The sequence below is a fragment of the Bos taurus genome, chromosome 8 (genome assembly GCF_002263795.3).
Source record: "Bos taurus isolate L1 Dominette 01449 registration number 42190680 breed Hereford chromosome 8, ARS-UCD2.0, whole genome shotgun sequence".
Lineage (NCBI taxonomy): Eukaryota > Metazoa > Chordata > Mammalia > Artiodactyla > Bovidae > Bos > Bos taurus.
The window spans coordinates 73335338-73360712 of NC_037335.1; the positions used below are offsets into that span (position 1 = coordinate 73335338).

General features: G+C 45.8%; 1 protein-coding gene across 1 annotated transcript in view; it reads right to left on the minus strand.

Annotated features, from left to right (window-relative positions):
- Positions 1–25000, minus strand: part of EBF2 (EBF transcription factor 2) — a 219743-nt gene extending 194743 nt beyond the window's left edge. Inside the window, 6 exon segments of the mRNA NM_001077939.1 lie at positions 13106–13174; positions 19911–19984; positions 20485–20540; positions 20812–20875; positions 21938–22094; positions 24533–25000. Of these exon segments, the coding sequence (NP_001071407.1) occupies positions 13106–13174; positions 19911–19984; positions 20485–20540; positions 20812–20875; positions 21938–22094; positions 24533–24663 (551 nt within the window). The 5' untranslated portion in view covers positions 24664–25000.
- Positions 25001–25375: the final 375 nt, after the last annotated feature.

Sequence of the window (25375 nt, forward strand, 5' to 3'; positions counted from 1 at the left end):
TGCAGGAGACCCGGGTTTAACTCCCTAGAGAAGGGCATGGCAACCCACTCCAGTATTCTGCCTGGAAAATCCCATGGACTGAGAAGCCTGGCAGGCTATAGACCATAGGGTCGCAAAGAGTGGGATACAACTGAGTGACTAACACTGCCACTTCACTTCATAAAGTATATTGCATGGGAAAGACTCCTACTACAAATGTATTTGTTGTTTATCTGAAATTCAAATTTAACTGGGACGTATTTATACAAAGGGCTTCCCCGGTGGCTCAGACAGTAAAGAATCTGCCTGCAATGCAAGTGACCCGGGTTTGATCCTTGGGGGGTGGGGAAGATCCCCTGGAGAAGGAAATGGCAACCCACTCCAGCATTCTTGCCTGGAGAATTTGATGGACAGAGGAGCCTGGTGTGCTACAGTCCATGGACACAACTGAGCAACTAACACACATTTATACTAAAAAAAAAAAATCATTCGTGTTTATCTGATATTTAAGTTTAACTAGGCATCTTACAGTTTTATGCGCTAAATCTGGCAACTGCAGCTACAATAAGAGGGAGAAATGAGTGAATGGGTGAATGCCTGAATGGCAGAGAAGTAGAAAACCCAAATCTGAGATTATTATAGCACAGTCGTCATATGGCAGGAATAACAGTCACTTCAAGCACTCCACCCACAGGTTATAAATCTATGTCCTACATACAACCTTACCTCTTCTGCAATAAGAAAAAGCCTTTTTGCACAGAAGAAACTGGCTACAGATAAACTATCTAGTCAAGTAAAATGCCAGCAGTCTAGGGTTCCCTGGTGGTCCCAGCGGTTGAGACTCTGTGCTTCCAATGCAGGGAGCTTGAGTTCAATCCCTGGTCAGGGAACTAAGATTCCCATGTGTCTCTCAGCATGGCCCCCCAAAAATATTTTTTTAAATAAACAAAAATGAAAGTTAAAAGAAATATATGTTTTATGCAGTTTAAGTTTTTTTTTTGTTTGTTTGTTTTTTAATGCCATCAATCTGGTCTCTGGTTTAGAAGGTGATGAGTCCTTCAAAGCTCAGGCGGGTGAGAAGCTTTGCAATACAGCAGAAATTTATCAACCTGAACACCACAGTTTCTTCTTTTCCTTCCCTCAGCTTTCACAGACCATTCCTGCTTTGTCTTGGGAGCTAGAGATCTTGTCTCTAATCCCAGCTGAGTCTCTGACCCGCTTGTTACACAGCCCCTGGAACAGTTGCTCTTCAATTGGGTCTTCTCATCCGAAACGTGGGATGACAGAGCCAGTGAAAGTGTTAGTTGCTCAGTTCTGTCTGGCTCTTCATGACCGCACAGACTATAGCCGGCCAGGCTCTTCTGTTCATGGGATTCTCCAGGCAAGAATACTGGAGTGGGTAGCCATTCCCTTCTCCAAGAGATCTTCCTAATGTAGCTATAATGAGTCATGTGTGTACCTTTAAATCAATCATGAAAATAACCTGTGCAAATTGGACCCAAAGCCAAAAATAAAAAGCAAAAGGCTCATCCTTGGCCTCCATAGAGACCCACCTCGAGGGCTTTATTGGAGGTTATGTGTGCATAACAGCGGAACAGTGACCCTAAGCGTCCTGTCATTTTGTGAGTTCTCTTTTTAAAATATCCCAGCATCTTGTGGGCCTTAAAAAATGGAGGTGTTGGGACTTCCCTGGTGGTCCAGTGGTTAAGATTCTGTGCTTTCTGCGCAGGGGGAGAAGTTTCTATCCCTGGTCAGGGAACTAAGATCCCATGTAGTGCACAATGACAGTAGCAGTGAGAGTCACTCAGTCCTGTCCAACTCTTTGCCACCCCATGGACTGTAGCCTGCCAGGCTCTTCTGTCCATGGGATTCTCCAGGCAAGAATACTGGAGTGGGTAGCCACACCCTTCTCCAGGGCATCTTCCTAACCCAGGGATCAAAGCTGGGTATCCCACATTGCAGGCAGATTCTTTACCATCTGAGCCACCAGGGAAGCTGCTCACATGCTGTACAGCGTTGGGGGGAAAAAGGAGGTGTTAACCCTACAGTCCTGGCCTGAATCCAATGGTTCCATCCTTCCAAATTTCTTCATTCCTGCCACGATTTCAGTGAGAGTAGGAATTTCTCCCTTACTTCCTTCTAGAAAGCTCCTCTTAGATGGAAGCAGCTGCCATGTTTCTCACCAGCTCTGGTTCCCTGGTAGTCTTGAGGGGCTAGGACAAGTTAAGTTTAGAGGAGAAACTTTCTGGAGAACAATCACTCCATTAATTACCTGGTCCAGACTGATAAGAGGCTGACTCCCTATAGACTTGAGTCTAGGCTGCCTAATGGGTTTGGGGCATCTCGTCACTCAACCACTTTCCTTTTAGATCAAGTGGCTCCTCCAGAGCAACTCTAGGTCACTGCACAGAACAGAACAGAGCCACAAAGAAAAAAATCTTACAAGATTTCAATCGACAAAGAATCTGGTCAAGCCCTAGTAAGTAGAACCCTAACATGGTAAACAACCTCCTGAAATGCAGAAGACCTGGGTTTGATCCCTGAGTCAGGAAGATCCCCTGGAGAAGGAAATGGCAACCCACTCCAGTATTCTTACCTGGGAAATCCCACAGACAGAGAAGTCTGGCAGGTCCATGGGGTTGCTTAGTCAGACACGACTAAGCACACACATACAAGATTTAAATCTTAAAATCATCTGTGGACAATAACCTTTTCATCTCCTTGGGATATGTGTCCTATTTTCCAGACACTGGGTCTGGTAACCCCTTGGCTGGGTCAAAAAAGAGACCCAGAAAAGCTTACCCAGACCTGTTTGCTCGAAGAGAAAGCAAATAACTAGAAGTTCTAGAGAGTTCTCTCTAAGTGAACATGTAGTCCTCTCCATCTTTCCTAAATTCCGGGTCCTTTGTTCTCCTCAAAGCCAGCCAGACAACTTTGGGGAAAGATATCTTTCTTACAAACAAACGTCTATTTCTTATTTCCAACATAGCACAATTTCAGAGTACTATTTTTCCATTCCCGGACTCACCTCCTTCCTGCCAAATCTGCTATTTAATCACCTCACATGATTTTCTGAAGAAGAAGCTGGAAGCTGAAATATACCACTATCTGTTCTGAATAACGCCATACACCCAGCTGGGCCTCTGCGTTACTTATAAATGGTTCAAGTCTGGCCTTCCGAAATTCTGCTTTCTTACAAGCATCCAGACTACTAAAAAATTCACAGATTGCCAGATGGTACAACAGCAGTTCTTTGCAAAGGCTCTGAGCTTCCCAGTGAACAAAGGACGCGTACTCATGGGGACAAGTGGCAACATCAGCAAAAGCTCTGCAGTGGTGGGTGTACTTGGGGGGGAAGCGGGTTGTAGGGAGGTGAGAAAAATGGGCCTTTCGCCTCCGTGCCTGGTATCTGGTAGAGAAAAACTGACTCCCAACTGCTGCTGCGGGTGGAAGAAGGAATACATGCCCAGAAGAAGTTGAAAGAAACAAAGCAGGAACTGGGATGTTTTATTTCACAAAATCTGAAGCTTGTGCCCATCTTCCCAATTCCTGATGGAAATCTTTTGGGGAGCAGAGAGGCAAACACATCTTTATTCCTGGGACTAAAAACATGCATGCTCTTCCAACTTGGCTAGTTCCTCATGCCAGGCCTAGAGCATTGAACTTGCAAGTCCCAGGACCTCCATCCCTGAGTTAGGGTGATGGAAATATTGCCCAGGCTTTAGCAGGTAAACATACAAATTCCCAAAGAGCCACAAGAAGAAACGCATTTGTAAACTACCGTTAACGTCTTTCTCACAGTTTCCTCTACATTCATTCTCCATGCACTCTCAATGAATCCTCTAAGTTCTCTCTCCAAAATACCCACCTGACCATGACACTGCACTAGTCAGAATCCTTTGCTATCCTCCTGCTGCCAACACAACAATGTCAAAGTGCTTGTGTAAAGGCATGTAAGGTCTTCGGCGATCTGGACCCAAATAATATTTCCAACTGCCCCTCCTACCCCCTTCTACTCATATCTATGCACCTCTAAAACTATAAGCAGATTTAAGAAATTCTTTCCTTTCTACATGCCTTTTCCTATGTACTTTCCTTCTCCTAGAATCCCTTTTGACCTCAACTGCATATGTCCAAGTTACAACTCTTAGCCCCTCTACCACTGCCTAGATGAAATTCATTTCCCCACTTCGGATCTTCTAGAGTTTTATCTCTCCCTCTTCCATGGCACTTTTCACATCTCACATTGTATCATGGTTATTTCTGTACATCTTTTATTTTTCATTCTGAACTGTAAGCTCCTGACAGTAAAGCTGTGTGTCTATTCAATCTTAGTATTCCCTAAGAGCACCCTGCAAAGTCCATGGCATGACAGGCCCTCGATAAATATTTACTGAATGATTCATTCTGCCTTACAACCTGAGTGATCTGTTCTTGGCATTGTTTTGTACCACTCGGTCATTGAAGGGGGCGATTGCTAAGTGATTGTCAAATACAAGTGCTTACACGAAAGGTCCTATAGAAACTGGCAAAAGACTCAGTGATTCAACTCTCTGATGTCCGGCAGTCAGAGATTAATCTGCCAACGAATATTTACTGAGTGTCTATAGTATCTGAACCACTGGTTAGACACTGAGAGACCAAGGCTAACAATTATTTTGACTTTTTTTAAAAGATTCTCTTCCATCATGCACTATATGGGCACCATACACACATTCATGATTTAACACAACAAACAACTCAACGGGAGAGGTAATACTATTAACACTATCACAGAGCTAATGATATTAGAGTCAAGGCTTAAGAGACGTATGGTGTCTGACATCCAAGAATTACAATATAGTTGGAAATGTAAGGCAAGCCCACACAGGGAAAGAGAGAACAATATCATACATCCTAACAAGAGCGAGGTTATGTGACACATATCAAGGGAAAAGACTTTGACTACAAGAATTGATATCTTTGGAAATGTAGAATCTGAACGAGGTCTTAAAAAGGGGATCAGATTTATATTGGCAGAAAGTTGGGGGTGGGGGTTCCAGCCAGGACAGATGTGTGCAAAGGGAGACGATGGGGCATATTCAAGCCTGTGTGATGGAACAAATATCTTGATTTCACGTTGATTTTTGGAGAAATAAATGATGGGACTGAAAAGTTGAAACCTCTCTTGCACCCACTCACCTAGTGTTTAGAGCAGTTTTACAGTTTGTAAATATATTTCTCTCTGTGTGATTATTTAAACTGTCAGCTCCATTAGAGTAGAATCATGCCTGTCGTATTCCCTGATGGTGTCTTAGAGCCAGGGATTCACAAATATTTGCTTAATAACTGAACTACAGAAAAAAAGTCAGTAAATGAATGAACAAGGGAGTGAATCAGCGTATAGACGTCTAGCCTAGTTTGTGTCAAATGCAGAAGTTCTGAAGTCTAGGAAGACTGGTCAGTCAAGTGGAGTCAGTATAATTCTTAAAAACCCAGAGGAATGAATAAAAAAGGATGTGGTACAGATAAACAGTGGAACAGTACTCAGCCATTAAAAAGAATGAACCAATGCCATTTGCAGCAACATGGATGAACTTGGAGACTGTCATACTGAGTGAAGTAAGTCAGACAGAGAAAGAGAAATACTGTATGACATTCTTTATATGTAGAATATAAAAAGAAATGATACAAATGACTTTACTTACAAAGCAGAAACAGACTCATGGACTTGAAGAATGAGCTCATGGTTACTAGTGGGGAAGGATGAGGGGAAGGGATAGGGAGTTTTGGATGGACATATACACACTGCTATATTTAAAGTGGATAACCAACATGGTCCTACTGAACAGCACAGGGAACTCTGCTTAGTGTTATGTGGCAGCCTTGAGGAGAGGGGAGTTTAGGGAGGAAAATTTTAAATAAAATTAATTTAAAAAAAAAACAAAAAACACTAACCCAACTACAGAAATGAATATCATAACTTTCCAGCTCTTTAATCAGGAGGAGGAGAATGACTTTCTCAAAGGAAACCCTGTTTCTTGTTTACCACTTGGCTCAGGTTGTCATCTAGTTAAGTGTTTCAACCCACAGGGACATTTTTCTACACCAGAAAGTAAAGGAGTCCTTCTCCTACCTGCATCTCCCCAAAACAGCCAAGAAACTAGCAAAGGTTTTACTAGAAAACAAAGGAAGAAGAATATAAGAGAATGATGTTTCACTTTGGTTAAATAATCTGTGTTTTTTAGTGAGAAAATCTAAACCTCTCGGAGAGAATGGAATTTTCACTGTTAAAAAAAAAGAGCTAAGGGCCACGATTTCGTGGACTCTTCACAGCACTGGACTCCACTACCCTGGCAATGAGGAGTCTGTGCAGAGATGGCACATGTGAAGAGCTCCTGTAAATTACTGATGAGTGAGGAGGACGAATTAGCATGTCTGACACCCAAATCTGGGCCTTGGCTAGAAGCAGAGGGTTTAGAGCTGGAAGGTAATGTAAAGGTCATCCATTAATCCATAGCACTTCATTTTACAGATAGGGAAACTGAGGCTTCGGGAGGCAGCTCATGACCTCTGTGACATTAGACAGCTAAGTTACTAAATGATCTGGGGTCAGAGCAGGTGTTCTGATCCTAGTCCTGGACCATTCCTGCTAAACCATGCTGTCTCTCTGAGGACCGATAGTCCATCAAACCTGTCACACCATTCAATGTGACTTGTACAGTCTCAAAGTTCAATGATACTTCAGAGGCCAGTGATCTGGGCTTCTCTGGTGGCTCAGCAGTAAAGAATCTGCCTGCTAATGCAGGAGACGTGGGTTCAATCCCTGGGTCAGGAAGATGCCCTGGAGAAGGGAATGGCTACCCACTCCAGTATTCTTGCCTGGAGAATTCCATGGACAGAGGAGCCTGTCAGGAAGTAGAAACTAACAATAGAAACTAACACAACATTGTAAAGCAACTATTAATTTTTTAATAATTTTTTTAAAGTACTGTTTCTATGCTGAAAGGGACAGTGAGGTTAAAAGTAGAATCTATATCACAAATCAAGAATAGATGAGTATGGAGTTTCATTTGATAAATTAACTGAAAGAAAAACTCCAGTGTTCAGAATTAAGGCAACACCCTCTAGCATGCATGGAGAGTCAGTAAGGGCTTTACTTCCAAAAGGTATGCTCTGAGAGCTCCCCTTCCACCAATAACACTTTGCAGAGTTCAGTGATACGTGGATAGAGGAATAACAAATACAGCCCAGAGGAAAGAGGATCCAGACACTTCTCCAGTGAATGAGGTAGTCGGTGAGGCATAGAGAAGCAGGAAGAGCATGTACCAGTTGGCAAGGAAAAGGCAAACGAGAAGCCTGGACCATAGGGAGAGCAGCAGATGAAGATGGCTACCAAGATGGTGGCAGGAGAAAGGATCACTTAGAAAGAAAAAAGAAAACAAAATTAATAGCCATTAGGATGGCAACTATCAAAACACAAAACAAAACTAAAGGAGCAAATAACAAGTGATGTGGGGATGTGGCAGAAATGGAAACCTTTGTGCATTGCGTCTGGGAATGTAAAATGAAGTAACCAATATGGACCTGGCATGACAGTTCTTTATCCCATGATGTACCAGTTGAACTTTTGGATATGTTTCCAAAAGAATTAAAAATAGAGACTCACAGAGATATTTGTACAAGCATGTTCATGGCAATATTATTCACAAGAGCCAAAAGGCTGAAGCAAGCCATGTGTCCACGGACAGATAAATAAAATGTAGCATCAGCACACAATGGAATATTACTCAGTCTTTAAAAAGAAAGAAATTTTGACATAAGTCACAACATGAAGGAAGCCTAAGGAGGATACGATTCTGTGAAATAAGCCAGTCAGAAAAGGATAAATAAAATATTATATGAAGTACCTATGGGAGTCAGTGGGAGAGGGGAGAGGCAGAATCAGGATTTAATCAGTACAGAGTTTCCATTTGGGAAGATGAAAAGAATTCTGTAAATGTATGGTGGTGATGGTTACACAGCAAGGTGAATGCACTTAATACCTCTAGACTATACATTTTTAAATGGTTAAGATAGTCAATTTTATGTTATATATATTTTACCATAATTTTTTTTAATTTTTAAAGGGAGATAATATCAGAAAAACCGCTCATGAGCAAATAAATACCAGATCCTTTTGCATAAACGTTTTGAATGAAGGTTATTCTGATGTTTGCTTGGCTTCTTGAAAAATAAAATAAACAAAAACCATCAAAATTTACAATGGTCCTTCTGGAAGCAGAAGCAGAGTTCATAAATATAGAAGACCAAGATACAAAGACAAAACATTGGGATATTTATCATGTGAGAAATAGGTTGGAGCTGCCCTTTTAACAGAAAATATCATGGGCAGAGGCAGCCTACAAATATCCAAAAAGAACGCTTGTCCTCTCCTCTCATCTGACTTTTCATGAGGCTACAAGAACAAGAACAGTAAACACTCTTTATCCTTCTCCCAAGTCAGTGAGAACGTGCCTAAAATCCTCTTTCCATGGACCACCAAGGGCTTCCCCACGGCTCAGACAGTAAAGAATCCGCCTACAACACAGGAGACCAGGGTTCGATCTTCCCTGTGGCTCAGACAGTAAAGAATCCACCTACAACACCAGAGATCCGGGTTCGATCCATGGGTCGGGAAGATCCCCTGGAGAAGGGAATGGCTACCCACTCCAGTATTCTTGCCTGGAGAATTCCATGGACAGAGGAGCCTCATGGGCTACAGTCCATGGGGTCACAAGAGTCAAACATGACTTAGCAACTAAACCACCTCCACCATCTGAAACCCCAAAATGTAAATCAGTGTGAGTCTTTTTATTTTTATTTACCACACAGAGATCTTTATGGACAAGGTGTACCCTGAAGACCTCAGTAGGGAATATGTTTTCATTGCTGACTTTGTTTTGTTTTGTTCTGTTGAGGTTTTTTTTTTTTTCTTTCAGATAGAAACTTTAGATTTTTATATTCAAAATGAATAAACGCTACTGCCACGCTGTGCACATGTTTCTACACAGAAGGAAGGCTCTGCTGGGGACCTGTGATTTAGCAGCAAGTCCTACTAGGCTGTGTGTTGGCCTGGCTTTTTGAAAAGGGGTGTGGCTGCCCAAGAATTCACAAAAGCATGCTTCAAAGACAACTGAAAATAAGAACTAAATTTATGTTTCTAGAGAGATAAAGGATGGCAGTCACATAGGCAGGGGAAAAAAAATTCCCAGGTCTTAGGAAACGGAGAACACAGTCTCTGATGGGGATGCCCCATTGTAAAAATCCAACGATTTTCAGTTAAGGAGCCATGAGGTTGAGGAAGCTATCTGTCGTATTTCAAATAGCCTATTAGAAATGGACTGTCTGCCCAGGACGTGGTCAAGTGGGGCTAAGTGAAAAGTCAGGTTGTTTCATGTTTGAGCTGGCAGTCTATCAAGTTATCGTGGTAATATTAGCAGTTCTCGTCCCAATCAGAAACTCTGATTGGCTATTGATGAGATTGCTGCTGCTGCTGCTGCTGCTGCTAAGTCACTTCAGTCGTGTCCAACTCAGTGCGACCCCATAGACGGCAGCCCACCAGGCTCCCCTATTCCTGGGATTCTCCAGGCAAGAACACTGGAGTGGGTTGCCATTTCCTTCTCCAATGTATGAAAGTGAAAAGTGAAAGTGAAGTCGCTCAGTCATGTCCGACTCTTCTCGACTCCATGGACTGCCACCTACCAGGCTCCTCTGTCCATGGGATTTTCCAGGCAAGAGTACTGGAGTGGGGTGCCATCGCCTTCTCCATTGATGAGATTAAGGACATTTAAAAAAATTATTTCTTTATTTTTGACTGTATCACTAGGCTTGCAGGATCTTAGTCTCTGACCACAGATCAAACGCCTACCCACTGCAGTGGAAGCATGGAGTCTTAACCACTGAACTGCCAGGAAAGTCCCAAGATCAAGGGCATTTCTGGGATGAGATTTTTCCTTCCCATTCTGTTGTACATCTTCAAGTAATAAAAATTAAATTACACCTGGATTATGACTTGTTCATTGCAGTTTGACAGGCAAAATCTTGCAGAACCTGGTTCTGCAAAGAAAACAATAAAAGGGGTCCCTGGCGGTGAAAAGTTTGGGAACCAGTCTTGAAGGGTCCCTTCCCCCTCGCCAACTTGCACAATTTCAAGGGAATAAACCGGCTTCCCTACAGTCAGAGTGGAACGTGGCTGTTGTGTGAGAAATTCAAAGATAGTGTAAATTAACTGCATCTGGTTAGATGGAGTGAGAAGGAGGAAGAGATAATTAGTCAGTGTATAGGAACGAGGGCAAAGAAGAGAGTTCTATATTTACTCAGAGGAAATCCAAAATAGACTACTTAGCACCTGTTGGGTTATCTCAACCCCTTAGCTCCTGGGTTATCTAAACATCTCTAAGGTGGCAGGTGTTGAACCCAGAGACCAGAGGCACTGCTTGATAACACAAGCCACCCATCCCACCTCTGGCAAAGGGAAGCCTGCCTTCAATCCTCTTCCCCGTCCACAAATGAAAGGAAGGAGGCAGAGGGAAGCCCCAAAGACAGTCAGGAACAAAAAGACAAGATTCCAATAGAGGAACAAGCAGTATCTTCAAACAAAAGCTCTCTGATGAGGAAGCCGAACAAATGCATCTGTTTATAACAAGATGAGTTCTTTAAAAAAAACCTGATCCCTGGTCAATTTATAGCACCCTTTGGTATGCATGTTTCCACATGCAGATGCACAACATTTCAGAAGTAACACATATTACAAGCGACGCAGAGACATCGTCAGGCTGTTTAATTGTGCACCAGCTAATAAAAATAAATGCCAGCGTCACATAAAGCTCCTTAAGACACAGCTAAAATACAATTTCCACCTTCTCAGAAGAATTTAAAGTGTTCTAGCACAAACAGTGAAGGCACATAACCTGAAAATTTTTTCTCTCCATAGATGTCAAAAGCCTATGTACATTAACATGTGTATTACATGGGAAGAAAACATAGCGTATTTCTTTCTCCTTGCATTCGGGCTATACATAGTTTCTTAGAGAAAGGACTGCTACTAAATGCAGAGTCTTTAGAATGTGTGCTTATGAGATGTAAGGTGCAGGTAGGCATTTATGGGTTTGCAAACATTTCTAAAGCTGGTTTATGGGGTGTTTATTAGGAGAAAAGATATCACAACCATGAGGTTAGAATACCTCCTGAAAGAGGAGCTAAAGTTGGTTTTAAAAAAAGGACTAGACAAAGGTAAATGAACTCAGTGAACATGCTGGAAAGGACTAGATCCGTGTCTACACTGCTCTCATCGGCTTCATATCCTCCAGAGCACCCCAGGGTATACTAGGAAGCTGGGAAATGTTGTGTTGTTAGTCACTAAGTCGTGTCTGACTCTTATTCAACTCTATGGACTGTAGCCCCCCAGGTTCCTCTCTCCATGGGATTTCTGCCTTCATACCTTCTCCCTTCCACAAATGAAGAGAAGAAGGCAAAGGGAAGTCCAGAAGACAGTCAAGAGCAATTAGACAAGATTCTAATGAAGATTCCAAGAATACTGAAGCAGGTTGCATAGGTTTCCATTTCCTTCTCCAGAGAATCTTCCCAACCCAGGGATCAAACCTGAGTCTTCTGCATTAGCAGGTGGGTTCTTTATCACTGAGCCACCAGGGAAGCCTGGGAAATTATATTACGTGTGATCGTATAAACTGGGACAGAGAGTGCTGGGAGGAAAGGACTGTGGCAATAAGAGCATCACAGGCCAGAAGTGAGGACAGCTGTGTCCCAGCACCAGCTTCACTCCAACCAGATGTGTAACCGTGGGCAAGTCATATCACCATTCCTGAGTTCAGCCTTTTCACCGATCAAACGAGGAAGACAGCTGGTCCCACAGAGTTCCTACAACTTATTAATTTTAAGCTTCTATTTGCTTTCAGAAAAACTAAAGGAATTCCAAAGAACTCCCTCAAATGGGTCTCACTTAAACCTCCTAAGATGGTGAAGGCGCTCTATACATCCAGCAAACATTTCCTACTTGACTGTCTACTTCCTCCAAGCATCTCAGGGAATATTGCAAAACTGCCATGTATATTTTAGCAACCTTCTGCAACATCCAACAGCAAGCCATACCCTCCAACTCTATACCCTCTGTGACATCATTGAGCAGAGATGTTGAGTGCTGTGTCCAAGGTCAGAAGCTAGGATAGGATCAGAATTCCAGCCTCCTCATTCCTAAGGCTATGCTATACTTTCCACAAAGAAAGCAAGCTGGCTTTCTGGGAAGAATGCCAGAGGTTCCATTCTCCCAACTGAGAATTTGTTGGAATATTGGAATAACAACTTTAGAGACTGCGGCCGCTCCAATCCATTTCAGGACCTGTCTAGAAACACAAAAACCCAAAGAAAGAAGCAAGAGGGAATTCTTCCGTTTTTTAACGAAAGAGAAAAAATTAGGGGTGGGAATATGGGATTTCTTAAAAATTACATGATTGCTGGAAGTTAATTTGGTATTTCTTTACTGGTTTGTAAGTTCTGGTTCCAATCACAAAAACATACAGCCGAGGAGGCCGAAATCACATTTCAATGAATTAGCATCTTGTCCCAAAGAATCTTTTCCACTCTGAACATAACATAGGACCTGGAATGCAACCCTCTGTGGTAGAAAGGAACCTCCCCCTGTGCAATGGAAAGCTTGTCATCATCCCCAAACTATAATTTAATTTGACAGTCTTCAAGCCCAACAGCAATCACAGAGAGTGATGAGGAAGTGACCGAGTAACTTCGGGTGCACTGCCTCTTCTAGGAAACTGCACTGCCTCTTCTAGAAAACTAAATGAGACCCTATTTCTGCCCGGTGGGAGAAATGGCATTCTTCACCACCGTTTCCCATTAGGCTGAAGTCAGAGAACCTGGAAAAGATAGAGACATCTGTTCAAAAAGGAAGGTTCTGGCTTCTTCCAAGAAACGCCAACCAAAACAAGAAAACACGTGTCAGACCAGCTCCATGCCTTGAAGGTAACATGTAACCAACCTTATGGCAAAGCCCAGTGATCGGTACTCAGAGCTGAGATTCTAAAAGAGAAAAACCAGAAATGCTTAAAATAAAAAAATCACTTTTTCCCCCTACCTGTCGATGATGACAGGGTCTGAAGGAGTCTCATTTCGGTTGCCACAACTTTTCTTTTCGCAACACCGACTGTAGGTTGGGAAGGAATGAAAAGAGTAAATGAAACATGTTAAAATCCAGAAAGTACGGTGAGCATACAATGTTAAGAACATTCACAAAATTGAGTACATTCTTGGTAGCTGCTTAACTATCAGCTGCTTGAGCATGAATGTATGGCTATGTTCAAAAACACTAAACATGGAGCCCAAGACTATTCATCCAAATTCTCCATTTATGACTTATAAACTGGTAATTCTCAGCAAATCACAACTTTCCCCAGAGCTTTATTTGTAACCTGAATGATGGATACTTGGACTTTAAGATCTAGAAGGTCACCTCCAGCTCCATGTTGAATGATTTTATTATTATATATATTTTTTAGATCTTTGTGTCTTAATAAATACTTGAAGGAATAAGGGAAAGGAAGAGCTATTAAAAAAAAAAAAAGACCCCAAGTAGCTGCCTGAATTATTATAAACCTTAATTACATAACAACTTTCTTCACAGAACTCACTGTACTTTATAATCATTCATTCATCCATTTATTCATTCATTTTCATCATTTTCTAAAGGTGAAGGAAGATTACCAGAACTATGGTGTGCATTGTCAAATGGGGGGAAAAAATTAAGCAGGGAACTGTAAAAAGATATCTCTAATCATTTTCACCAGGTCTGGAACAGAAATGGAACTTAGCATGTGGTAGGTCCCATCCTGAAAATTCTGCCTCCCGAGACTTCCTTTCTACCATCTGGCAAAGTACTGGGTACCACTGGAGAAATGCTTGTGGGATCATCTGAGATGAAGAGAGAAAGAAGGGGCCCTAAGCAAATACAACAGATGGAGAGGGAAGGACTCAGTAGGACCTAAAGAGAACAAAACACTCCCCTCCAAAAGGCATGGAAGACCTAAACAAATATGAAAAGAGCAAGGGAGGCTGGGTGGCCAGAAGCACAGGAAAATCACATCCCCATACTGCCTGTCTGCTCCTTGTCAGGACCACAGACTTCAATTTTTTAAATCTTTTCTTAAATCATTTGTATTGGAATATAATAACTTTATAATGTTGTGTTAGTTTCTGCTGTACAACAATGTGAATCAGTCATAGGTATACATATATCCCCTCCTTCTTGGCCCTCCCTCCCACCCCACTTCCTCATCCCACCCCTCTAGGTCTTCACAAAGTGCCTAGCTGAGCTCCCTGCGCTGCACGGCAGCTTCCCACCAGCTATCTATTTTACACATGGAGTGTGCATATGTCAACGCTACTTTCCGAGTCCATCCCACCCTCCCCTTCCCCGCTGCGTCCACATGCCCATTCTCTACGTCTGTGTCTCTATTCGTGCCTTAGAAATAGGCTCACCTGAACCATTTTCCTGGATTCCACATATCCGTTAATCTACGATATTTGTTTTTCTCTTTCTGACTTCACTCTGTATGACAGACTCTAGAGGACTACAGACTTGTAAATACCTCTCTCAGCTCATCCAAGCACATGGTCCACCATCACAGTAGTTGGTAAAGGACATAGTCTTGACGTGGCTTATAAAAGCAGCACTATCATCCATACCACTTGGAGAATACATCTCATAAACACCAGCAATAACCAAATTTGTGTAAGTGTTGCCCTTCTTGTGATAGCCTCTCTATGGTTTAAGATGATGCAGCACAATAGAAGGATTGGCTAAGTGGGAACTGGAGCTCTGACATCTAACCCAACTTTGTCATTAGTCAGCTGCATGAGTGTAGTCAAATCTCTTTAACCCTTCTGGGCTTGGCCTTCCTGATACATGAAATTAAAGTGTTGGACTAGATTATCTACAGTCCCTTCTAGGTTTAAGAAGTCCACGAGGCTATGAAATTCCTTCAATTCAAAAGTGGCAACAGATTAAGGAAAAGGATGAAGCCATGTGGTAGCAAAGACCCAAAGGCCCAACACCAGCCCAGTCTTAGATTTGCTTTCTGATTCTCCACAGTGCACTCTCTGATCCTCTAAAGAACTATCAATAAACAAACAGATACTTTTAAAAAGACATTTCAAGTTCGTATGTCATATGTAGGGATGTGTGGATTCTTCAGTGAACAATTCTACCATTCTCCAAAAGTTAAAAATACGTGAGATATGCTTTAAAAAACTTTCACCCAATGGGCATGATAAGGCTTGGAGAAATTTAATCAAATTAGTAGGAAGTAAAAGAAAGCTTGTTTCAACTTTCTTAGATGCTAGCATTTGCCGCTGAAACTTTCTGAAATAATATTTTGCCTTTGAAATTATATTAAGTATTAACTTTGAAAATTCCAACCCAGTAGCCTTTCCCTTCTCCAGGGGATCTTCCCAACCCAGAGATCGAACCCAGGTCTCCTGCATTGCAGGCGGATTCTTTACCAGCTGAGCCACAAGGGAAGCCCATCCCAAGATTAACACCAATAAAAATGCTGGCCAGCTGCTCTCCCACTTCCCAAAACCCTTGTCTCTTTTCCCAACTCCTTACCCATCCCATCATTGTTCCCCACCTCCCTCCCAATTCCTATCCCCCACCTCTATTATTTCTATTGCTTACATCATCAGAATAATACCTTTGCGGCCTAAACAAACCCTTTTTTCTTAGCAAGACAATTTCAAAAATCCTATCCACGCTAGGTATCTGAAGACCTTCTAACGAGACTCTTCTTTGACATCACCAGCAGGTCAACCCAACCTGAATCTGTGTGTGAGTCTAAGTACAATCTAATTACAAGAGAACACATTCAGAATGTGCCAATCTATTTAGTTTGAGAAGGAGTGATTCTGAGGAAGCCAAGTAAGTTTGCAAAATTGCTCAGCTGAATTCAGCTGCTCTCCGTGGGGACTTTCTCTGGAGGAAAAGAAAAATAGATAAAAATGTAAGCCTGGTGCCAGCGAAATACAATGTGGGGAATCCACTCAGGGAAGGAAATGATATTCCAAGAAAAATGCAGAGAAACTTTACGGTCCAATCTTCCACTTTCCAACAGTAACATATTTAAGGACAATCTCTAATGTTAACACTCAGAAAAGATGCAACAAGCACTCAGCTGTTGGACTATAATAGTGAAGGTAAAAAAAATTATAGGAGTGGACTGTATTCACCCCATCTGAGACCTTCATCAAATTTCTCTGGGTTAGCCAAAGCTAATTCTTTTTTTTTTTTTTTTTAAGAAAACGGCTCATCAAGATGTCCTGGTTTTTCTTTATTTGGTTTCTTAAATGACATTCAGTCCTCAAACCAGCAACAGTAACATAAGCAAAGGGAAGTAGAGAATATAAGACTTCCATGAACTCACATTCCCCAAACAATCACTCTGAGATCAGGGACATGGGGCGTTGACATGAAGGACCAGGTCCCTGAATTACTCAGATAACCAGCTCAAATCTCCCTTCTTTTCGGTGTAGACACAAAGCCTGCATGACCAACTTCAGGTTCACTTACTGTTATTAAAAGGTTTCTTAGGGATATTTTCTAACAAGCCAGTCACTGTAAGTCCAAAAGTATTTTTAAAAAACTGAACAAGACTGAAAAATAAGAAAAGATGGGAAACAAAGAGGAAACTGAACTTGCACTAGGTTAAGGCTGTGTCTCTAAACTCCACGGGGAAGCTCTAAAGTACTTTTTTTCCCCTAATGAATGAAAATGAAAGCTCTTCCTCCGCTCCTCACTCGGCATGGTTTGGCTTATTTTACTCTAGTCCTTATTTGGAGAACCTTTTACCTGAAATACTCTCAGCCTGCTCACAGGCCTCGTCTACCTTCCCTATCTCCTTGTGGGACCTTTGGAGAAGGAAAGAGGAAAAAAAAATCAAACCAGTTGGGGATGAGAGGTGGGGAATAGGAAAAATTTTATCCCAAGGCTGAATCTTACCTGCATTTTTCAGAAAGGGATCAAGATAGGGGATAAGCAAAGGGGGAAAAGCGCCAGTCTTGGGCATAGAGTGTCCAGCCAGCCAAACTCTTAGCCAGTGTGCCCTTTCCCCTCCAAAATCGTTTTTAAAATTCAACCCTCAACTTTCAAAAATCTGTCTCTAATTTCAAACTCAAATAAGCGCACAGCATGGTAGCTTTTGTTTTGTTTTCTTCTCCCCAACTCCTCCCTGCGATTGCATAACAAAAGTGTCTAAATTCACACCATCTGGCCGATAAAGACACTGGCCCCACTGCCCGGCTGGCCCATCTGATTAGGGCCCCGTCTAGCCTGCGCCTTGTGGCGAAAAGTCACAGCTGTGGGGTTTGCTCCGGCTCAATACAACTCTGTTATTAGCCAGCTGTAGGCCTTGAGACGACTTCTGTTCAAATTATAATATCTTTTAACCCTCTGAGCATTGAGGGCACAGGGGTGGCTGGCAGCGACATAACAACTAGATTTCTCCTTGCTAATAATTGGCAAAATGAACTGAAGCAGGGAAGAGAGGAGTGGAGACAACTGGGGAAGGGAGAGAAAAGTTATACCTAAAAGAGATTTATTTTATTGCCCCCCCCAAAAGCAAAACATTGCTTCATGAGTTTTTGTTTGTTTGTTTGTTTGTTTTTGTTGTTAAGCAAAGGTGACAGAACAAAAGCATTCAGGAAGATTTGCAGGTATGCCACAAATACCATGCAAACGAAACTCTGTATGTGGAGTACCCACTGAGAAATGGGGCTCATCTGACTCCTTCCTTAATCACTCCTTCCTTAATCACTGACTGTGATAACTGACTCAAAACATGGGAGAGGGAACTTTTTTTTCTGGTTGCAGAGTCAACCAGCTCTGACTGACAGATTGAATGGGATCCTCCCTTTCAGATATATCCAAATCTATCACTCCAGCTCATCTCCCAGCGCGCACGCACGCTCGCACATATACACACATACACACACACAAATACAGACACAATACCCATTCCATGGATCATTTATTTACCCATAATTAATATGTGTTTTAAATTCTAGTTTGGGAAGAAAATAGCAGAGCATCTTCCCAGGTCTCAAATGAAGAGAAGTTACAGTACATTAAATTTTTATATTGTGTTACTAATGCAGACTAAACTAGAGGCTTTAAAAATTGATGCTGCTACTTAAACAGCATAAAATGAGGTGGATTTGATTGGGCTTAAAAATAAAAATGTCAGCCTGAACTACAGCTGGATGGGGTGTGCAAGTATTATTTAAAGTGATAGGTATAATTCGTCAGACAATGGGCCAGACTTGGGTTTTGTTTTCTTTTTTTGTAAGAAGATAATCTCTCCTGACAAAGATGTTTGAAAGTAGAAAAAAGAATTTAAAAGAGAAAAACCCACCCTTCAATTAGCCAACCAAATCAAAACGTTCTGACTATTTAACCTAGGTATCACATGCAAGTTCACCTTGGAATTGTATTTTCTTTCTGAATGTACCTATCAAGGAACCCTGGGATAACGGAGTACCGATCTGCTTACCCACACCTCACCCAACTACTCAGGCAGGGAACCCTCAATCCCTCAGCTGAGGCCACTGACAGAGCTGAACTTTGCAGTTGGCAAAGTTTGTTTTCCTAATACTTGGTCAAAACCAAAACAAACATGTCTGATTGTAATGGTTTCTTCCTGACTGGGTGAGGAGGGAGACGAGACCGCCAGGAGCTGCCCATAAAACAATTCAAACTAAATCAGATGGCTTGCAATTATCCAAAGCTAGCAAGGCTGATGTTGGAAGACATTCACTGAAGCAGTAGCAGAGTATGAAAGAATTGAGGCTTTCTCTCCAATCAGAGATTTTGGAGGAAGAAAACCCTGTGTGGATATAAACATTGAAATGTTTATAGTAAAATAACCACTTCTTCCCAGAGTTTTCTTTCTATATCCTTTCTCCTTTGCTGTGGGATCCCCCATAACTAGCACATATTAGACACTCAATATACATTTGTTGAAAGAATGAGTAAATGTACAGATGAATTTCTTCTATTAAAAAATTTTTTTTCTTCTGGTCCAGGAGAAGAAAGGACCCAAAATGAAATGAATTGATCTCAGAAAAGAAAATGGGAAATGGTATAGGAATCCGGGTAGATTGCACCTTTTACAACTCGGTCGTCAAAATCCAGCTGTTGCTCCAGACCCCGGATCTACCCGGTGAGGTTCTCTCCTAGTTCCTCCCATCCATTGCCCGGTAGTTCATCCTGACCTAAGAAACTCCCCTGGCGCAGGAAATCTAGGGAAAGAAACGTCCCCGGAAGAAGAAAACGCTCCTGCATCACAGGCAGGTGCCTCATCTGGGGGACAAGGGGGTAGCACCCCCAAAATGGGCCGCTCGATTCTCTCGCCTGTCCAGACTGAGTCGTTCCAAAACCTTGACTCGGTAACTCTACAAGTGGCCCCTCATGGACATCTACCCCTAGAATGCGCGGGACCGGCGGGAACCGAGCCCTGCGGACCTTGGACGGCGACAGGCTCAGGGAAAGTCCCCATCCCAAACTCGACCCGCGCCTGCCCAGCCCCTCCCCGCGTTCTGCGGACCGCTGGACGGCAGGTCTTCCACGGAGCAAACTCGTGCCATGCATAGGGGTGGAATCCTGGGTGCTTCTGGGCTGCCTTTTCGACTCCTGATCAATTTTTTCCTAGAATCTGAGTTTTAAGGAGGAAATCCAGCCAACCGGCCCTAAGAGCAAGTCCCAGCGAGGCCGCCCGCCCAAGCACGCCACCACTCGCCAAGGTCATCACCGGGGACGCAGGCAAGTCAGCGCGCCCGGAGCTGCTCACCTGCCCCGCGTTCCAGCCAAGCCCGCGGGAAAACACGGCCCTTACCTGCACATCACTTCGTGTGTCAGGAGAACTCGGCACATTTCCGGATTCTTATTTTGTCCCTCGTAAGCTATGGGCTGAGAAGGAGGCGCCGGCAGGGAGGGACAAAGAAAAGGGGACGTTAGAGCGAGAACAGAATCGGGTTTCTTCTCTCTAACCACCACTTCTTCAGGAGTCCCCTCTGCTCGCACTGAACCTGAGTTGTGCCTGGTTAACTCCAGCAATATACCAAGAGAAAAGTTTGCCCTAGTGAGGACATAATTGTTGCAAAAGGGAATGTTTTTGTGTGGTGGGGGTGGGGGGGTGCTGAATCTCCCAATAAGTCCTTCCCCTCTTCATCCCTCTGTTTGCCTACTCCCATCCCCAGAGCCTCCCCAACCAGAAAGAAACTGGACAATTAGGGAGAGAGAGGGGGAAAAATCTTTTTCCAGAGAAGACAAAGTATCAGTTGATGTGGAGGGGCTGTGAAGAGTGACCCAGGAAATCTCAAAGACAGACAGGGACGGTGGGGAGGAAGGAGAATAGAGGGCCCACAAGCCGAGGAGCGGGGAGGAGGGGAGTGAACTGCCAGGCTCACCTGCTTGGTGACTGAGTCAATGAGTCTGACGTACAGGTCCTGCTCCGTGCGGACACCTGCCAGGGAGATGGGGCGGGCATGAGGTGAGCGCTGGGGAGCCCCTCCTGAGCACCCCAAACCTGTCCCGACGCCGGGGAACCAGGGCGGAGTGCAAGCTGAGCCGTCCTGGGGTCAGAGACCACCAGCCCTTGCCCCTGGCTCGGAGACAGCTTCCCAAAGCCCTGCTCTCCCTGGTCCTGGAGGATGCCTGCCAAAGACCAGGACAAAGTCAACTGCCTTCCTTAAAAGAGGCCGGCGAGGGCGCCTCAGGGGGTGCAAGGAGCTCACCGTTGCTGTAGAGAAGCTGTAACTTGTAGTGGGTGCCGTTATTGGTCTTCTCGTTGCCTTGTTCCTGAAAAGACAGAGACCCTTGCTTTCCATCCCCTCAAAATTATAAAAAGAGCAAAGGGACTTCCCTAGCCCAACTCCCACAGCCTTTCTCTTGGTCACTCAGCAGCTTTGAACAGACCCCTGCCCAGGCCCGGGTCAAAGGGCAGGAACATTGGACACTGGCCACGCTCCAAAACTTTCCAAGGCTCCCAGGCATTTGATCCTCTCCAACAGTCTGTCCCTGCCCCTTAAAAATGTCCTCAGAAAGGCGACCCCCAGACTGGGGACCACCAGACACCATATCCATGCTGCGTTTAAACAGACCCCACCTAACCCATCGGATGCTGCAGAAAGGAAAGGACCTGTCACTTGGGAGAGCAGCATTTGGCCATGTCCCACCAGGACCGGAGGCTTGGGGCAATGAACTCAGGGACCCAGGCCCAGGTTCAAGAAGAACCCTAGGAGGAGCCTGCTCCCAAACTTGAATTGTACAGCTGAGGAAGCTGAGGACTGAGGCCCAGAGAAGGCAAGAGATGTTCCCTTCCTCCCACATTCTATTCATCTGAGCTCCAATTCAGCGCCCACACCTTGGCCTGGGTTGGGGGCTGGCACTGCTGTGGGAACGAGAATAGAAGAGAAGGCTAGGGTTGGGGCGGGTAGTCCGGCAAGCCAAGACTGGTTTTTGTGCGTTTCTACCTTGTATCTATCTTACCCACCCTGAAGCGATCGCAGGTGCAAAATAATAATAATAAATAACCCGGAGAAGGGCAGCGGCAGACTTGGCTATATGTTTAAATTATGTATGCTCTTGTCGGAAGGATATCTGCTCCGCGGTCAGTCCGTGACCACGCTCTGCTAATGATCCAGGAGTCGGGTGAGCAGCCACCAGCGCCCCTGCGGGAGGTGCAGGCGGGAGAAGGTGCGGGGAAATCCTACTGATTTAGGAGGCTGGGGGTGAGAAGCCTCGATTTATCATCCTTCCTGATGGGAGCGGAAAAGTCTCCGGAGTGACAGATGGGATCTTTAATGCTTTGCAAGGAGGTAGTTATGAGACCCGCGAGGGGAAGAGAGGACCTGCGCTTACTTTGTCGTTCTCCACAAAGTCTACGAAGGCGGTGCGCTCGATCTCCACCGGCTGCCCCTGCCTGTCGTAGAGCGCCAGGACGAAGTGAAAGAAGTTGGATTTCCTCAAGTTGGAAGGAGGCTGTTTCTCAAAGTGGGCCCGGGACAGGGCTACGCCGCTGTGCATGAAGATATACGGTGGGGACACAGGACACGAGGAAAGAGAGAAAGACACGAAGTTACCAAACAGGCCCAGGCAACATAGCAGAGAGTTAAGGGTCCGTGGCCCCGGTCCAGATTTCTGGACCCTTCTGGCCTTTTTCTTCTATTACGATTAAGAAGCAGGGACTCCTTAGAGGAGTCACAGCTGTTCCAGCCTGCGGGCATCTCACTCCCGGGAGCTCAATCTCCAGCCTTTAGTACAGACCAAGGAACCCCGACTGCAGACCAAAGCCCGGAGGGTCCTCCCCACCCCCAGCGGCCCAAGTCTTGTCCCCTCGGGCCGCCCCCATCTTGTTCCTCAAGTAGTTACCCTGACTGGGTCAGTATTCGGAGCTGGGCCCGGAGCATAAGGGCTAAGAGCCTCATCACTTTGAAAGAAGTGACCCTTTTCCTTCATCTTCATTGGAGTTACCTGTCCTGGCACTATTGCCCACAATGCCTCCCAAACCACTCAGAAAGGCGGTGGGCGAGAACCCTGAGGGGGCCGGACGGGAAGCGCAGAGGCCAAGGCCAAGTCCTGCGGGGAGGCCTCACCTCCTGCTTCCCTCGCTCTTCCGAAAAGTTGCGCGCGGGCTAGGGGCAGGGCGCAAGCCCCTTTGACCAGTACTAGGGATCGAGGCCCACCACGGACGACGTGATCCTGAGGACCCCGCCCCTGGAACTGCTGAACTTGCGAGAAGCCGAAATGTTATTAAGAGTCAGAGCGCGTCCTCGCCTGGAGCCGACAGTCTCCCGGCTCAAGCCGCATCTCTGGGCGTCGCCGGCCAAACCCGCTGACCGCGAAAGCCGCGTTGGCGGAACCGGGAGATACCCTGGAGCCTTTTGAGTCTGTGCACACGCCTCCCCGCCGACCTGTCGCGGCCGGAGACAAACTGGCCGCCAGATCACATTTAACGGGAGACCCGGCGCCCAGGAGAGCAAGCAGATGGACGTAGCTGCTCGGGGCGCTGGGGTCGCCGGGCGTCTGTCCCTAGGGCGCGAGAGTACTTTCACTCTTTTGAAGAGTGTAAGATTTTGACTAGAATCCCCCTTCGGACTGCCTGCTTCAACTTTAACAATTACTGGATCGGGGAAAGGAGGAAAGTAGAGGAGGTGTCTTTTGAGAGGTCGGCTAAGGGACTGCGCCGAGGCACCCGCTCTGCGGTCCTGCCTGTTTTCCCTCGGCCCGCAGCCCAGCGAGTCCCCCAGACGGCTAAGAAAGCCGCCGCTGCGGTGGCGAGCCATCTGCTCCAGGACACTGGCGCCCCCGGGCTGAGGCAGAAGGGAGGGAGCTGCCTCCCGTCCGGGTCTCCCGAGCGAAGCGACTTTGGCTTCCTCTCCTCCAAGGGTGGCGGCCCGCTTCGCTCTAACCGGGACACCTGGAGTCCTGGCCTGGACAGGAGTCATTTCTCCGCGCGGTGTCGGGACTCAGAGAGGGTTGGCCAGGAGAGCCGACAGAGAGGCTGCAGTCATGGGAAGAAGTTCGTGGACTCCAGGGCGTTAAAGAGCTGTCTCCCGCAGACAAGGTCGTGGAGACCACACATCTCAGCTCCATAGTGGTGATGCAGGAGGGGAACCAGAATGTCTTCACTGGGTGGCAGCCTAGACAAGGCGTTTCCTACCCCTGCACAAGGATGCTCAAAACAAAGTCAACTTCAGGGAGTCGTATAACTAGAGGCTTGTGATCCCTGAGCTTGCCTCACGTCTCCTTTCCTCCTTTCTTCCCTCTGTGGTTCCTTCTACTGTTACTCCCGGTCTTTTCTGCTTAGTCTCTTCTCCCCTCCTCACCCCCGCCTCTGTGCGTATGGTCCACTCTTTTATTTCTGCGCCCTGACCCTCCAGCCTGCCCCCTCCCTGGGCGCCCGGGGGATCTGCCTTCCCCGGCAGGCGCGCTCCGGCTTCTCCGGCTCCTCCAGCCGCCGCCGCCATCTGGCCGTGGGCTCCGGGCCTCCAGGAATCGCCCGACAAGATGCGGGAGGAGAGGCGCTCTCAAGGAGCGAGACGAAACCCGAGAGTAGCCGGGAAGCCGGCTCTCCTCCGGCGGCCGCCGGTCTGGTTCCTCACTCTCCTTTCCTGGCCCGGCCCGCCTGCCAGGACTGGGGACCAAGCTGAGAAGCATCAGATACTACTTTGTTATTTTTCCTCCCAAAGAGTAGTCTGCGGAGAAGGAGTGGGGGAACCCAGGCAGTTCAGAAACTCGAGTGTTGGCGGAGGGGTAAGTGTTCCCCTAACAGCAGCGACCTGCCGGCCGGAGGGTGAGCCCTAGCGCGCGGGGCCAGGGCGACAGATGAGGAGGAGAGAGAACGAGCGAGAGCGAGACCAGCGATGGGGATGACACACGGAGACAGACAGTGAGAGCGAGAGAGGGAACAGGCGAGAGATCGCGAGCAGAATCACTCTGCGGCCGTCCCATTACCTCTGCGCCGCGACATTGGCGTCCACCACGCCGACGTTTCGGACCCAGGACCTGACCGAATCCATCTCGGCGCCCAGCGATTTCTCTTTTAGAGCTGGTCCTCTTCCTAAAGTATCTTGGATCCCAAACATTTAAAAAGTCTTATCTACTGTCGCTTTAAAAAAATGAGTTACAACGCTGTCCTTGCTTTTTCCCAACGTTGCCACCAAGCCGTCTCCTCCAAAAGCAATCCAAGAAACGGGATCAAGTGCTCAAGTTTGAGTCTCTCTTGGGGGAAAATAAAAAAAGATAACCTGTCCTTTGCTTCCACGCGTGAGGTGCGGGCTGATGTAGCTAAAGTTTGAGTTATATCCTTCGCAAGTTCAGATCTGCCGCCTCAGGCCCTCCGCCTTAGGTCGCTCGCATCCTTCCAGTGGCAGCGCTGCCTCCAGAAAGTGATCACAATTTTGAAGCATCACCTGTTCTGGGAGAAACAGGAGGAGATTGATGGCTGCCTAATCTCTCCCCTTCCTCCTGGTCCCCCACCCCCCCTCCCTGCTCCTCCCCACCGCTCCAATTTAAAAAAATTTAAAAAAAAATCCCCAACAGGATCAGTAGTATAAGAAAGGGGAAGACCCGGAGTCGAGAGGAGGCGGTGGCTGCGAGCACTGCGGAGCCGGGTTACAACCGCGCGCCTGCCCCATGAATGGGTTACTACGGCCCCAGGCCGCGGGAGGCGGAGCCGAGGCCCGATTAGGAGCCTCATTTGCATGGACGCTCGGGATTGGCCGGCGCTGGGCAGGCCTGGTCGACGTCCTTAGGCGGCGCGCGCCACGCTCGGCGTTGCCTGTAGTCCGGGAGGTG